Here is a 12,477-nt window from a genome sequence, read left to right on the forward strand (position 1 = left end):
GTAACCTATATGGCTTAGTGTATACCGGGACAGTATTAGGTTTCAACGATATAGTATGCTTATAAATATTAGTGGTACTTAATTTATCACCAGGTAGGAAAAATACATCAGGAAATTTAGCACACAAGTTTTCAATGGATATTTGTTCTTCAAGGTTTAGTTTTTGTAAATTGAGGTGTTGGAATAACGTTTTGAGTCGGTCAACATTTACTTTATCGCAATTGTTGAAGGAGCAAATATTATAATCACTAGCCTTTTGAACGGATACGCTAATATTGCATAATTGTATTTCATGTTCCGTTGTATTCAATATTCTAAGTGGAATTTTATTAAAAGTAGGTGAAACTAAAGACCCCGCTAAAAAAATACCATCCTGTATCTCGTTCGAACATATGACACAATCTTCAAGTATATCCGTACTTACATAATACACAGATTCTGACCTAGGTGGGAGCGTGAAATATTTTTGGTTGTCGTCAAGGGGCATGGTGACTTTCGTTTTATTATCTGTAGTCAAAGTTAAAGTATCATATTCTAAATCAATTTTGGCATGATGTTTTTTAAGAAAGTCGCGTCCTATTATGCCGTCATTACTACATGGCAAGTTATCAAAAATGTAAAACTTATGTTCAAACACGTGCCCCTGATAGTGTAACTGTAGGTAAATAAATCCAATCGCACATTGTGTTCCTCCAATTCCATTAATAACTAATTCTTTTTTGCATATAGGAATATTCAATTTCAAAGCGCTGCGCAATTTTAACGCGCATATCGTAGCTCCCGTGTCAGCTAAAAAGGAATATGTAGTACATGTATTATTGTTTCCTATATTAAAACTTACGTAACTTGAATTTCCGCTTAAAAATATGTACTCTTTAGTCTCGAAAAAACTGGATCGGATTTACTTTATTTTCGACCGATTGATTTAGAATATTAATCTCATCATTACAGTGCTCATTATTTTTGTCAGTTTCATGTAAAACATGCATTCTTTCACGTTCATATCCATTATTTCTAGAAGAAAAGTACCTACCTTGATTTCCCCGGTAATTCGGCAAGTAGGCACCTCTGCTTGGACTACCAGCCCCGGTGTAGGGTCGCGCTGTGCGACCCGGAGCTTGACTTTGCGTCAGCGGTGGCCGCGAGCCACGGTATTGGTTGGGTGACCCTCTGTAGTTTTGGTGACCTCGACCACGTACATATTCTCTGCTGAAATGATTATAATGATGATTAAATGCCAGCATGTCACCCGAAGTCGTTGTTATTGCCGTCTCTTCGTCTTTTGCTCCTTGTACAGCGTCCTTCAGCGATTGGTAATCGCGTGCTGCAATAATGGTGCTAATTCGCCGATTTCGCAGACCGTCCGCGAATTTTTTGATGACTTGTTTTTCATTAATTTTTTTTAATACATTAAATGTAGTAGAATCGCCTTCTGACTGCGCTATCGTCAAATTAACAAACAGCTCAGATAACTGCTTACCGTAATCGTCGATTGAACTCTCTCCTTGTTTTAACACCTGTATTTGATTTTGGATGGCAAAAGCTGATTTTTTAGTCAGTAAGTGAGTCTTCATGTCTGTAATCATACTTTGTACTGAACTATAAGTGTCACTTAATTTAAGTTTTGCTAGTTTTGTAATTCGGTTTTTAAGAACGAAATTAATTAACTGTGGTTTGGAATCTGACTTAAGCACAGAGTCGTAATATTCAATGGAATTAATAAGCTGCTCTATTACAGCCTCATCCTCTGTCATAATTGGTATTAAAGACAACGCGATTTTTAAGTTGAAATCTTCCATTGTGGAGGTTTTGTTAGAACTTGTGTATGATTTATTGCAAAAATCTTCAATCCACTTATATAGTCCTTGAATTTTATCACACTCTGTTTGAATGTCGACTAAACATTGACCCTCTAACTTATTATTTTCTATTTGGTCACGTATCTCCCTAATAATAGCACGAAACTTCCCATGAATTACACTTGCTTCGTTTAACTTAACTTTCAATAGCTCTGGTTTCCTTCTATCGTAACTAAGTTTTGATAAGTTTTCTTTTATGTTCTTTAAATCTGAATAGATATGAACTAATTCACTTGTCATGACAGACTAAATTATATTATTGCTATATATTTGTATGTTTTGCATTTAATGTTACTTAGTAGAATATTAAAAAAACTTACGTAGATTTCCCTTATTGTACCTACATGAATACACTGATATTAAGTACCTATGTTAAGTATAATGTCTCAGTGTCCATCAGCTAGCTGGAGCGGTGGCGGGAGAAGAGAACGTGGATAGATATATAAAAAAAAACACGCTATGCACTGGTATCACTTCACTAATCACATTACGCGTAGACACGAATTAGTCCTTGCTAGTACCGGCACGAGCAGCAGAGCATCCACGGCAGTGGGTATCCTCAAGTTCACGGCGATCGTTACGAAGAGATCTGCGAAGGTTGTATTGCACAATCCAGTCAGCAGCCCATGATTCGTGGCATCTTTTGTACAGCCTGTAGATAATGTATAAACCTCCAATAAACATTAAGGTGCACATCACAATCATCAAAATGCTAATCAACGAGAGGTGATTCTTCATTTCAGTCGTCGCATCATTATTGCCTTTCCCGGCAGAATTTTGGGTGATAAACACGGCATCTTTTTCCACTCTGGAGTTGCACATATTAATTTTTAATTGTATATTTATTCTGGCACACGTCGAATAAGAAATAAAAGGTATTAAATTGTATCCACTTTGTTCATATAAAGTGCGCGGTTGCACTTCCGACTTCAGAACCCGACACCGCACGTGGCAGGATCGCCATGTGGAGCGGGAAGTAGGGCAGCAAGTAAACAACACGAGTATTGCGTAAAGACTGGCCTTTATTCAGACAAGCGTTACCTATTTATACTTACATTATTAGAGACATGCACAAAATATAACTCCTCACAGCAGCATCTTGAGTTCGCTTATTTCATAATTTGTTTGTTGTAGGATTACGGCGAAGTTGTTTGCGTAATGGGTTCTGCGGCCAACTGTCTAAACATGGAAATTTTCATGCAAGCGGATGCTAGGTAAGTTGTTTATTGCAAAGCTTTTCGTTCTTTCCAAACTTACCAGGTACAACAATAACGAGAGAAAAATGTTAAGATTTTTTTTTGAAGTGAAAACTTCTTTAGCGGCGCTGGGCACTTTTTGAGGTGGGGAAAAAATGATAAACTCGAGACAGCGTAAGGCGATCGCCTTACGATCACGTGACTGTAAGGTTTAGATGGCCACTCATTTAGATGGCATTCAAATTAATAAAGAAAAACTCAATGACATTACATGAAAAAGGTTCTAATCTTGTACGGGCTGAAATACGAGGATCTCACAGTTACATTATAACTTTATATCACTCAAATATAATTCAATAAAGCTACATCTTGATGAAATCGCTAATAAAAGTGAACTCTAGTACTGGTGAATAAAACTCAAAATATCATAACCAAATATATTTAGATGCGAGGTCTGCAAGGTAACTTTACAATTTGTATTCGAATTTTAAACAATTAACGCTACAAAAAGCTCACTGGCCAGCTATTTCGGAACTAAAGTTTTTCAATAGAAAGGAGGATGGGTCAATTATACAGGGTTATTCCCACTAGTTACCACCAAGTTGTTACCAGTGGTAACTACTGGGAATTTTTTTCCCACCTTTTACCACTGGTAACTACTGGGAAAAATAATTCCCAGTAGTTACCACCAAAATTTTGTTTGAGTTAAATTCGAATAAAAACAGTATAAATAGTAAATATAGGGTGATGTTAAATTACCTAATAAAATCACTTGAAAAATAATCTAAATGGATTTTTACATTTATCCTTACATATATTCAAGTTTTTGTACTAGTACCGGTTAAACTGTTTCAATATTTTTGGTCACTTTTAAGGCAGTTTACTAAAACACTAATCGACTTATAATCATTTATTAAATCACTCTATATTTATACTATACTATTTATACCCTTTTTTCATTAGTATTTAACTCTAACAAAATTTTGGTGGTAACTACTGGGAATATTTTTTCCCAGTAGTTACCAGTGGTAAAAGGTGGGAAAAAAATTCCCAGTAGTTACCACTGATAACAACTTGGTGGTAACTAGTGGGAATAACCCATTACATAGTGCTGCAGACATTTTGGACTAGTCATTGAGTTTTCACTTCTGTCGGCACTCCCGGAGTGCAACCCATTGTTTTTTTTTAGTTCATCAATTCAATGTTTATAAGAACATAATGGAGCCAAATAGTTGTATTTTTGCTTACTTATTACTCACGTGGCTACAGTAGTATCATGAAAGTGACATTTATTCTAAGCTAACTACAGTTGTTGCTTGACAGTATCGCTGTGGAGCCACTGTATCCAGTGCTGTGTCAGAAGATGCCGCCGTACCAAGTGCCTGAGGCCTGCATAGGGCCTATCGACCTGGCGCGGGCTCTCAACTCCGTGCCCTGCTCATTGTCGGTAAGCACAGTCATATTGTTAATATTTCTCCATATACCTATGCTTACAATTCGACAACAAAGTTTTTATTTCCTTTACGTAGTTACGTATTTAGTAACACGCTAGTTTTTATTGTTAGACTCTATGAAGTTATTAGTTTATTACACTTTTCGGCATTTTTATATCTGAAAAAATTAAAAAAGTAATCTGTTTATTTCATAAAAAACATGCATTTTTACAAACTTAATCTTAAATGAAAAAGAGACAGTAAACAAGTATCTGAATTCTAGGGAGTCCTAAGAGTTCGTTTGCCTTGAATAGGAATTGTAAAAAGAAGACTCAAAAATATTCTGACGTAGACTATGTCATATAGTATCTAAACAGATTACAACATATTTACGATCAGTTTTTATTACCTATTGTAATTTTTGTGCCTATAAAAGATGAATTGAATTCTACCCGGCACTTGTTGATTTTAAATTGATTGTGTGTGGCCGACTAAACCTTACTATGTGATACTAAGGCGTGTAAAGTAGTACCTACTGTACTACTGTAGGTACAGTATGTGGTAACTAGGTTGTCAAGCGCAAACTTATGACAATCCAGTTACCACAAAATGTAAGACACCGTACAGTTCCATTTACTCAAGCTGTCAAATTTGCACCTGCAATAATTTGCACTACTATACGCATTTGGGCGTTTTCTAAAATAAATATTGAAAACCCGATTCTCCCAGATCCTGGTGTTTTTGGGTTCTTTCAACTCAGAATCACTAGCATATTCAATCCTGATGATAAAAAAGCTTGTCCCAAAATTTTGTTTGAAAATTATACATTCCACTACGTCACGTTACATACAAGTGAAAATTTTTCTCATACTAAAAACGTGACGTAATGGAATGGACATTTTGGGACATCTTTTTTTAATGGTAGGATGGAGAGTGCTGTCGATTCTGAGTAGAATGAGCCCAAGAATGTCCAGATTTGATAGAATCGGGTTTTCGATATTTATTTTAGAAAAAGCCCATTTTAGTCCTTTGCTTAGGGTATTTCTTTAAAATGTGTATTATTTTGCACGCTGCCGGAAAAGTTACAAAACAAATGGCAAAACCAGCCGTTTAACAAGTACTGCAGCAAACAGGTGGGTTTTATTGCCTTGATTGGTGCTAATAGGGCTTAAGTCCAGAGTATGGAAAATATTATGTAAGTATATAGGTTTTGTCTCTTTATACCTACTCTGTACAAAGGCCCTGTTAGGACTAAGGCACATATTTGTGATTCTTTCGTAATATACGCTGTGTGATCCTTACCTGTAGAAGAAGTGTCTTTTTCCGACATAATCCACTAATTTTGCGTTATTTATTTATACCTACTGTAAGTTCCTGTTTCCTATGGCAAAATTTTATTGCAAAAACGTCGTGTTTGTGTCAAGTATCTATATGTCGTTAAACATATGCAACACTATGTAAATAATGACTGTATGATACTGAATTAAGTTCAATGAAATGTATGTTACGTGTTTGAACCTTATAACTGCGTAATAAGACTTGAAGAAGATAAACTTTCCTGAACCTGCCACTTGAGTACATACAAATATTGAGGTCAAATGTATCTGAAAGTTGCAGAGGTGTCTGTAATAGGTAACATTGGTGTCAGTTAACAATATGGCTTGGACTACGCTAAACGGTTTTCTGCTTCTGTTATTCATAACAGAGTCCCTAGCGGCACTAAATGTCGTAAATGCTGTGGCTGATCTAACGTCGCGTCCTCTCGAGGGTCTCACCACTAACATCAAAGATTTTAACCAACTTGCCTCTGAGAACGGTTACGACACTGAGACACACCAAGTTATAACCAACGATGGATACATACTGACCTTGTTCAGGATACCGTCCGGGAGTAAATGTGCTAAGAAAACCCCGATACTCTTAATGCATGACCTCCTTGAAGCGTCCGAAAATTTCATACTCTCCGGATCCGATTCTCCGGGTTTCCTCCTAGCTAAAGAATGCTACGACGTCTGGTTCGGAAATGCACGCGGCAACCATAACTCCCGGAAACATGTGGAATTAAATCCCGAGAAAGACTTGGAATTCTGGAAGTTCTCAGTCGACGAAATGGGAATGTACGATGTCCCGGCTATGGTCGACTATATCTTGGATGCCACGAACACACAAAAGTTGATCTATATTGGTTTTTCACAAGGCGCTGGAGCTTTCTTTATCATGAACTCAGAAAGGCCCGGATACGCTGACAAAATTAGTCTCTTCGTCGGTTTAGCGCCAGCCACAAGACAATATTACACCAAATCTGTACTTTATAGAACGGGAACGATTGCCGTAAACAGTGCGCAAAAGCTTCTAGAGAGTGCAGGAATATGGGAGGTTTTATCAAGAGGCATGCCTGTTCAAACAGGCGCAAGTACATTCTGCCAAGTAAAAGCCCTGGCAGCGATTCTTTGTAGTAAGGGATTGTCTTTATTAGATTCGTCCCATCCGGGCTCCATTACAGCAGATACTTATAAAGAGGTATTTCAGCATGACCCAGCAGGGACGTCGATCCAAAACCTGGCGAAGTACGGCCAGGCCATGAACAACCTAAAATTCGTTAAGTTTGATTACGGATCTGAACGCAATGCGGAATTTTACGGGGCGCCTGAGCCGCCAGAATTCAATCTTGGAGCAACGATGGTGCCGGCCGTAATTTTTATCGGCAAATCGGACCATCTAGTAGACACGAGGGACTTGGATTGGGCTGTGGATCAGCTTCCTAACGTGCTGGAGTACGTCAAGATTGAGGATCCGCTGTGGGACCACTTTGATATGGCTTATAGCCAGGATTGGAAGGGCACCATATTTGATAAAATGAAGACGTATTTCAATAAGTACCATGATAATTATTGAAGATATCAAAATGAATAAATTGACCGAATTTAATACCTAATTATTCGAAATTAACCTGCTTACAGACCGACAGTTATGCATTGTAACCGTATTAGCGTACTTACTAGAATCACACTAACTACTAAATGCATACCTACCGATCTCTTGAAACTACGTATTTTTATTATCAAACTTTTGTATAGGTATTACATATGTAAACGAGTATAGTGAATTAGTCGATTAGTCGTAATTTATAAAATAAAATATAAATACCTGTATGTTGTACTTTAAAATGTATCTACTTATAGGTATTATTTTATTTAACCTTAAGGTTTACTGGTAGAGAATGCCTTAAGTCCGCCTTTTGTGCTATAAGGTTTTCTTTTGTGCAATAAATAAATAAATAAATCTGTTTACGCTTCTCTAAAACTTAGATAAAACCTACGACTACTTCTTCATTATCTATCATTACTTAAGATTTCTTTACAAATCCCAAACATCAGGGGGGCTACCGCGAAAACCGAAATTCGCAAATTGCGGGGATCTTTCTCTTTTACTCTCATTAAGACGTAATTAGAGTGACAGAGAAAAATGCCCGCAATTGACGAACTTCGATTTTCGCGGTACATATTTGGTTGACGTTGCCAGATGACGCGTGACGCGGACGTGTCCCTGTTCACGTTGATCACGATGTCGCGCCACTTCACCTCCTGCCTGTGGAACTCCACGCAGTTCTGGATGTGTGCTGTGTGCTTCATATCTGTCCTGCAGGTGAGTGTATTGAGGCTGTTAGGGCTCATTTAGACGGTGCGAGAATTCGCATGCGAGTTTCATTACATTGCGTCATTTAATCGGTCATCTGAATTGATGTCACCTCAATGGTCCGCAGTGTAACTAAAATCGTATACGAGTTCGCGCGCCGTCTAAATCAGCTCTTATTAACCCGCTGATGTCAGATGAAAGCCCGTAAGTATCATGCTTATCGAGGTGGTACAATTTAGAGAGAGGTGCTAGTGCGTTCATGCGGTTCATTACCTAACACCACTTTGTATCATTTTGATTATTTTGCCGTACAACCTTATACAATTTGTAAATTAAATACAATTAAATAATTATTCAATGATGGTTAGAAAATTACTACATGGAATAATGTTGGTTTTGAAAACCTTCTGTCAGCTGTTTATGTATTTTGTTAGCATAATATATGTTAGCGTTAGATATGACATCGTAAGATTGTGAACCCGTTAGTTTACAATCTAACGTAGGTTAGGTTAGTTTATAATCTCCCTACCGTCAGTTTATAATTTAACTAGCGAGATTATATACAGACGAGTGTTTACAATTTTACGGTGACAGATACATTGCTGCCAGGGAATTTTATTTTATTATAACATAACTATATCTATATACCTATTCCTATTTCTGTTGTCTATATCGATGCGATTGGTGTATGTATATTTGATTTGCTCACTGTAGGTACCTAGTTATATCACTTGATGACATGTCATTGTGTATGTTTCCAGGTCGGGTCCCTATACGCGTTCCTGCCACTAGTATTGAGCGCGGGCGGCGCGGCACTGAGCAGCGTGGCCGCGGCTCTGCTCGGGACGGCGTTGGCGTTCGCGCCCGTCGACGCTGCGGTCATGCAGCGCGCCGCCACGAGACCGCAGCTCGCGGCGCACAAACGGGTGAGGTGCTAGTACAGTTTCCAGGTCGGGTCCCTGTACGCGTTCCTGCCACTAGTATTGAGCGCGGGCGGCGCGGCACTGAGCAGCGTGGCCGCGGCTCTGCTCGGGACGGCGTTGGCGTTCGCGCCCGTCGACGCTGCGGTCATGCAGCGCGCCGCCACGAGACCGCAGCTCGCGGCGCACAAACGGGTGAGGTGCTAGTACAGTTTCCAGGTCGGGTCCCTGTACGCGTTCCTGCCACTAGTATTGAGCGCGGGCGGCGCGGCACTGAGCAGCGTGGCCGCGGCTCTGCTCGGGACGGCGTTGGCGTTCGCGCCCGTCGACGCTGCGGTCATGCAGCGCGCCGCCACGAGACCGCAGCTCGCGGCGCACAAACGGGTGAGGTGCTAGTACAGTTTCCAGGTCGGGTCCCTGTACGCGTTCCTGCCACTAGTATTGAGCGCGGGCGGCGCGGCACTGAGCAGCGTGGCCGCGGCTCTGCTCGGGACGGCGTTGGCGTTCGCGCCCGTCGACGCTGCGGTCATGCAGCGCGCCGCCACGAGACCGCAGCTCGCGGCGCACAAACGGGTGAGGTGCTAGTACAGTTTCCAGGTCGGGTCCCTGTACGCGTTCCTGCCACTAGTATTGAGCGCGGGCGGCGCGGCACTGAGCAGCGTGGCCGCGGCTCTGCTCGGGACGGCGTTGGCGTTCGCGCCCGTCGACGCTGCGGTCATGCAGCGCGCCGCCACGAGACCGCAGCTCGCGGCGCACAAACGGGTGAGGTGCTAGTACAGTTTCCAGGTCGGGTCCCTGTACGCGTTCCTGCCACTAGTATTGAGCGCGGGCGGCGCGGCACTGAGCAGCGTGGCCGCGGCTCTGCTCGGGACGGCGTTAGCGTTCGCGCCCGTCGACGCTGCGGTCATGCAGCGCGCCGCCACGAGACCGCAGCTCGCGGCGCACAAACGGGTGAGGTGCTAGTACAGTTTCCAGGTCGGGTCCCTGTACGCGTTCCTGCCACTAGTATTGAGCGCGGGCGGCGCGGCACTGAGCAGCGTGGCCGCGGCTCTGCTCGGGACGGCGTTAGCGTTCGCGCCCGTCGACGCTGCGGTCATGCAGCGCGCCGCCACGAGACCGCAGCTCGCGGCGCACAAGCGGGTGAGGTGCTAGTACAGGTCGGGTCCCTATACGCGTTCCTGCCACTAGTATTGAGCGCGGGCGGCGCGGCACTGAGCAGCGTGGCCGCGGCTCTGCTCGGGACTGCGTTAGCGTTCGCGCCCGTCGACGCTGCGGTCATGCAGCGCGCCGCCACGAGACCGCAGCTCGCGGCGCACAAGCGGGTGAGGAGCTACTACAGATAGCATCAATAATAACGGATGAAACAAAGCGCCAAAAGTATCTGCCACCTTCTATTCCAAATAGAGATAAATGTCTACGGCTCTCATTAAGCAGTATTAAGTTACTGTCTGATTGTTGAATAGGGTTTTCTTTTTTTAAGCTGTTGAGAATAGCAATAGATATGTACTTTTGAAGGTAGGCTGATCCGCAACTTTTGATACTGACGGTACTAGATGTCGCATACAAGCAACACTCCGTTGCTCACTGACAGATACATTGCTGCCAGGGAATTTTATTTTATTATAACATAACTATATCTATATACCTATTCCTATTTCTGTTGTCTATATCGATGCGATTGGTGTATGTATATTTGATTTGCTCACTGTAGGTACCTAGTTATATCACTTGATGACATGTCATTGTGTATGTTTCCAGGTCGGGTCCCTATACGCGTTCCTGCCACTAGTATTGAGCGCGGGCGGCGCGGCACTGAGCAGCGTGGCCGCGGCTCTGCTCGGGACGGCGTTGGCGTTCGCGCCCGTCGACGCTGCGGTCATGCAGCGCGCCGCCACGAGACCGCAGCTCGCGGCGCACAAACGGGTGAGGTGCTAGTACAGTTTCCAGGTCGGGTCCCTGTACGCGTTCCTGCCACTAGTATTGAGCGCGGGCGGCGCGGCACTGAGCAGCGTGGCCGCGGCTCTGCTCGGGACGGCGTTGGCGTTCGCGCCCGTCGACGCTGCGGTCATGCAGCGCGCCGCCACGAGACCGCAGCTCGCGGCGCACAAACGGGTGAGGTGCTAGTACAGTTTCCAGGTCGGGTCCCTGTACGCGTTCCTGCCACTAGTATTGAGCGCGGGCGGCGCGGCACTGAGCAGCGTGGCCGCGGCTCTGCTCGGGACGGCGTTGGCGTTCGCGCCCGTCGACGCTGCGGTCATGCAGCGCGCCGCCACGAGACCGCAGCTCGCGGCGCACAAACGGGTGAGGTGCTAGTACAGTTTCCAGGTCGGGTCCCTGTACGCGTTCCTGCCACTAGTATTGAGCGCGGGCGGCGCGGCACTGAGCAGCGTGGCCGCGGCTCTGCTCGGGACGGCGTTGGCGTTCGCGCCCGTCGACGCTGCGGTCATGCAGCGCGCCGCCACGAGACCGCAGCTCGCGGCGCACAAACGGGTGAGGTGCTAGTACAGTTTCCAGGTCGGGTCCCTGTACGCGTTCCTGCCACTAGTATTGAGCGCGGGCGGCGCGGCACTGAGCAGCGTGGCCGCGGCTCTGCTCGGGACGGCGTTGGCGTTCGCGCCCGTCGACGCTGCGGTCATGCAGCGCGCCGCCACGAGACCGCAGCTCGCGGCGCACAAACGGGTGAGGTGCTAGTACAGTTTCCAGGTCGGGTCCCTGTACGCGTTCCTGCCACTAGTATTGAGCGCGGGCGGCGCGGCACTGAGCAGCGTGGCCGCGGCTCTGCTCGGGACGGCGTTAGCGTTCGCGCCCGTCGACGCTGCGGTCATGCAGCGCGCCGCCACGAGACCGCAGCTCGCGGCGCACAAACGGGTGAGGTGCTAGTACAGTTTCCAGGTCGGGTCCCTGTACGCGTTCCTGCCACTAGTATTGAGCGCGGGCGGCGCGGCACTGAGCAGCGTGGCCGCGGCTCTGCTCGGGACGGCGTTAGCGTTCGCGCCCGTCGACGCTGCGGTCATGCAGCGCGCCGCCACGAGACCGCAGCTCGCGGCGCACAAGCGGGTGAGGTGCTAGTACAGGTCGGGTCCCTATACGCGTTCCTGCCACTAGTATTGAGCGCGGGCGGCGCGGCACTGAGCAGCGTGGCCGCGGCTCTGCTCGGGACTGCGTTAGCGTTCGCGCCCGTCGACGCTGCGGTCATGCAGCGCGCCGCCACGAGACCGCAGCTCGCGGCGCACAAGCGGGTGAGGAGCTACTACAGATAGCATCAATAATAACGGATGAAACAAAGCGCCAAAAGTATCTGCCACCTTCTATTCCAAATAGAGATAAATGTCTACGGCTCTCATTAAGCAGTATTAAGTTACTGTCTGATTGTTGAATAGGGTTTTCTTTTTTTAAGCTGTTGAGAATAGCAATAGATATGTACTTTTGAAGG

At 44.9% G+C, this 12,477-nt stretch overlaps 1 protein-coding gene across 1 annotated transcript in view; it reads left to right on the top strand.

The window, feature by feature from the left end:
- Nucleotides 1–12,477, top strand: part of LOC134651008 (transmembrane protein 94) — a 47,213-nt gene that overhangs the window by 29,760 nt on the left and 4,976 nt on the right. Inside the window, exons 21-25 of the mRNA XM_063505978.1 lie at nt 2,994–3,073; nt 4,379–4,502; nt 5,571–5,621; nt 8,011–8,133; nt 8,886–9,050. Of these exons, the coding sequence (XP_063362048.1) occupies nt 2,994–3,073; nt 4,379–4,502; nt 5,571–5,621; nt 8,011–8,133; nt 8,886–9,050 (543 nt within the window). The remainder of the gene's footprint in view (nt 1–2,993; nt 3,074–4,378; nt 4,503–5,570; nt 5,622–8,010; nt 8,134–8,885; nt 9,051–12,477) is intronic.

This window comes from Cydia amplana, chromosome 9 (assembly GCF_948474715.1).
Source record: "Cydia amplana chromosome 9, ilCydAmpl1.1, whole genome shotgun sequence".
In the NCBI taxonomy this organism is placed as follows: domain Eukaryota; kingdom Metazoa; phylum Arthropoda; class Insecta; order Lepidoptera; family Tortricidae; genus Cydia; species Cydia amplana.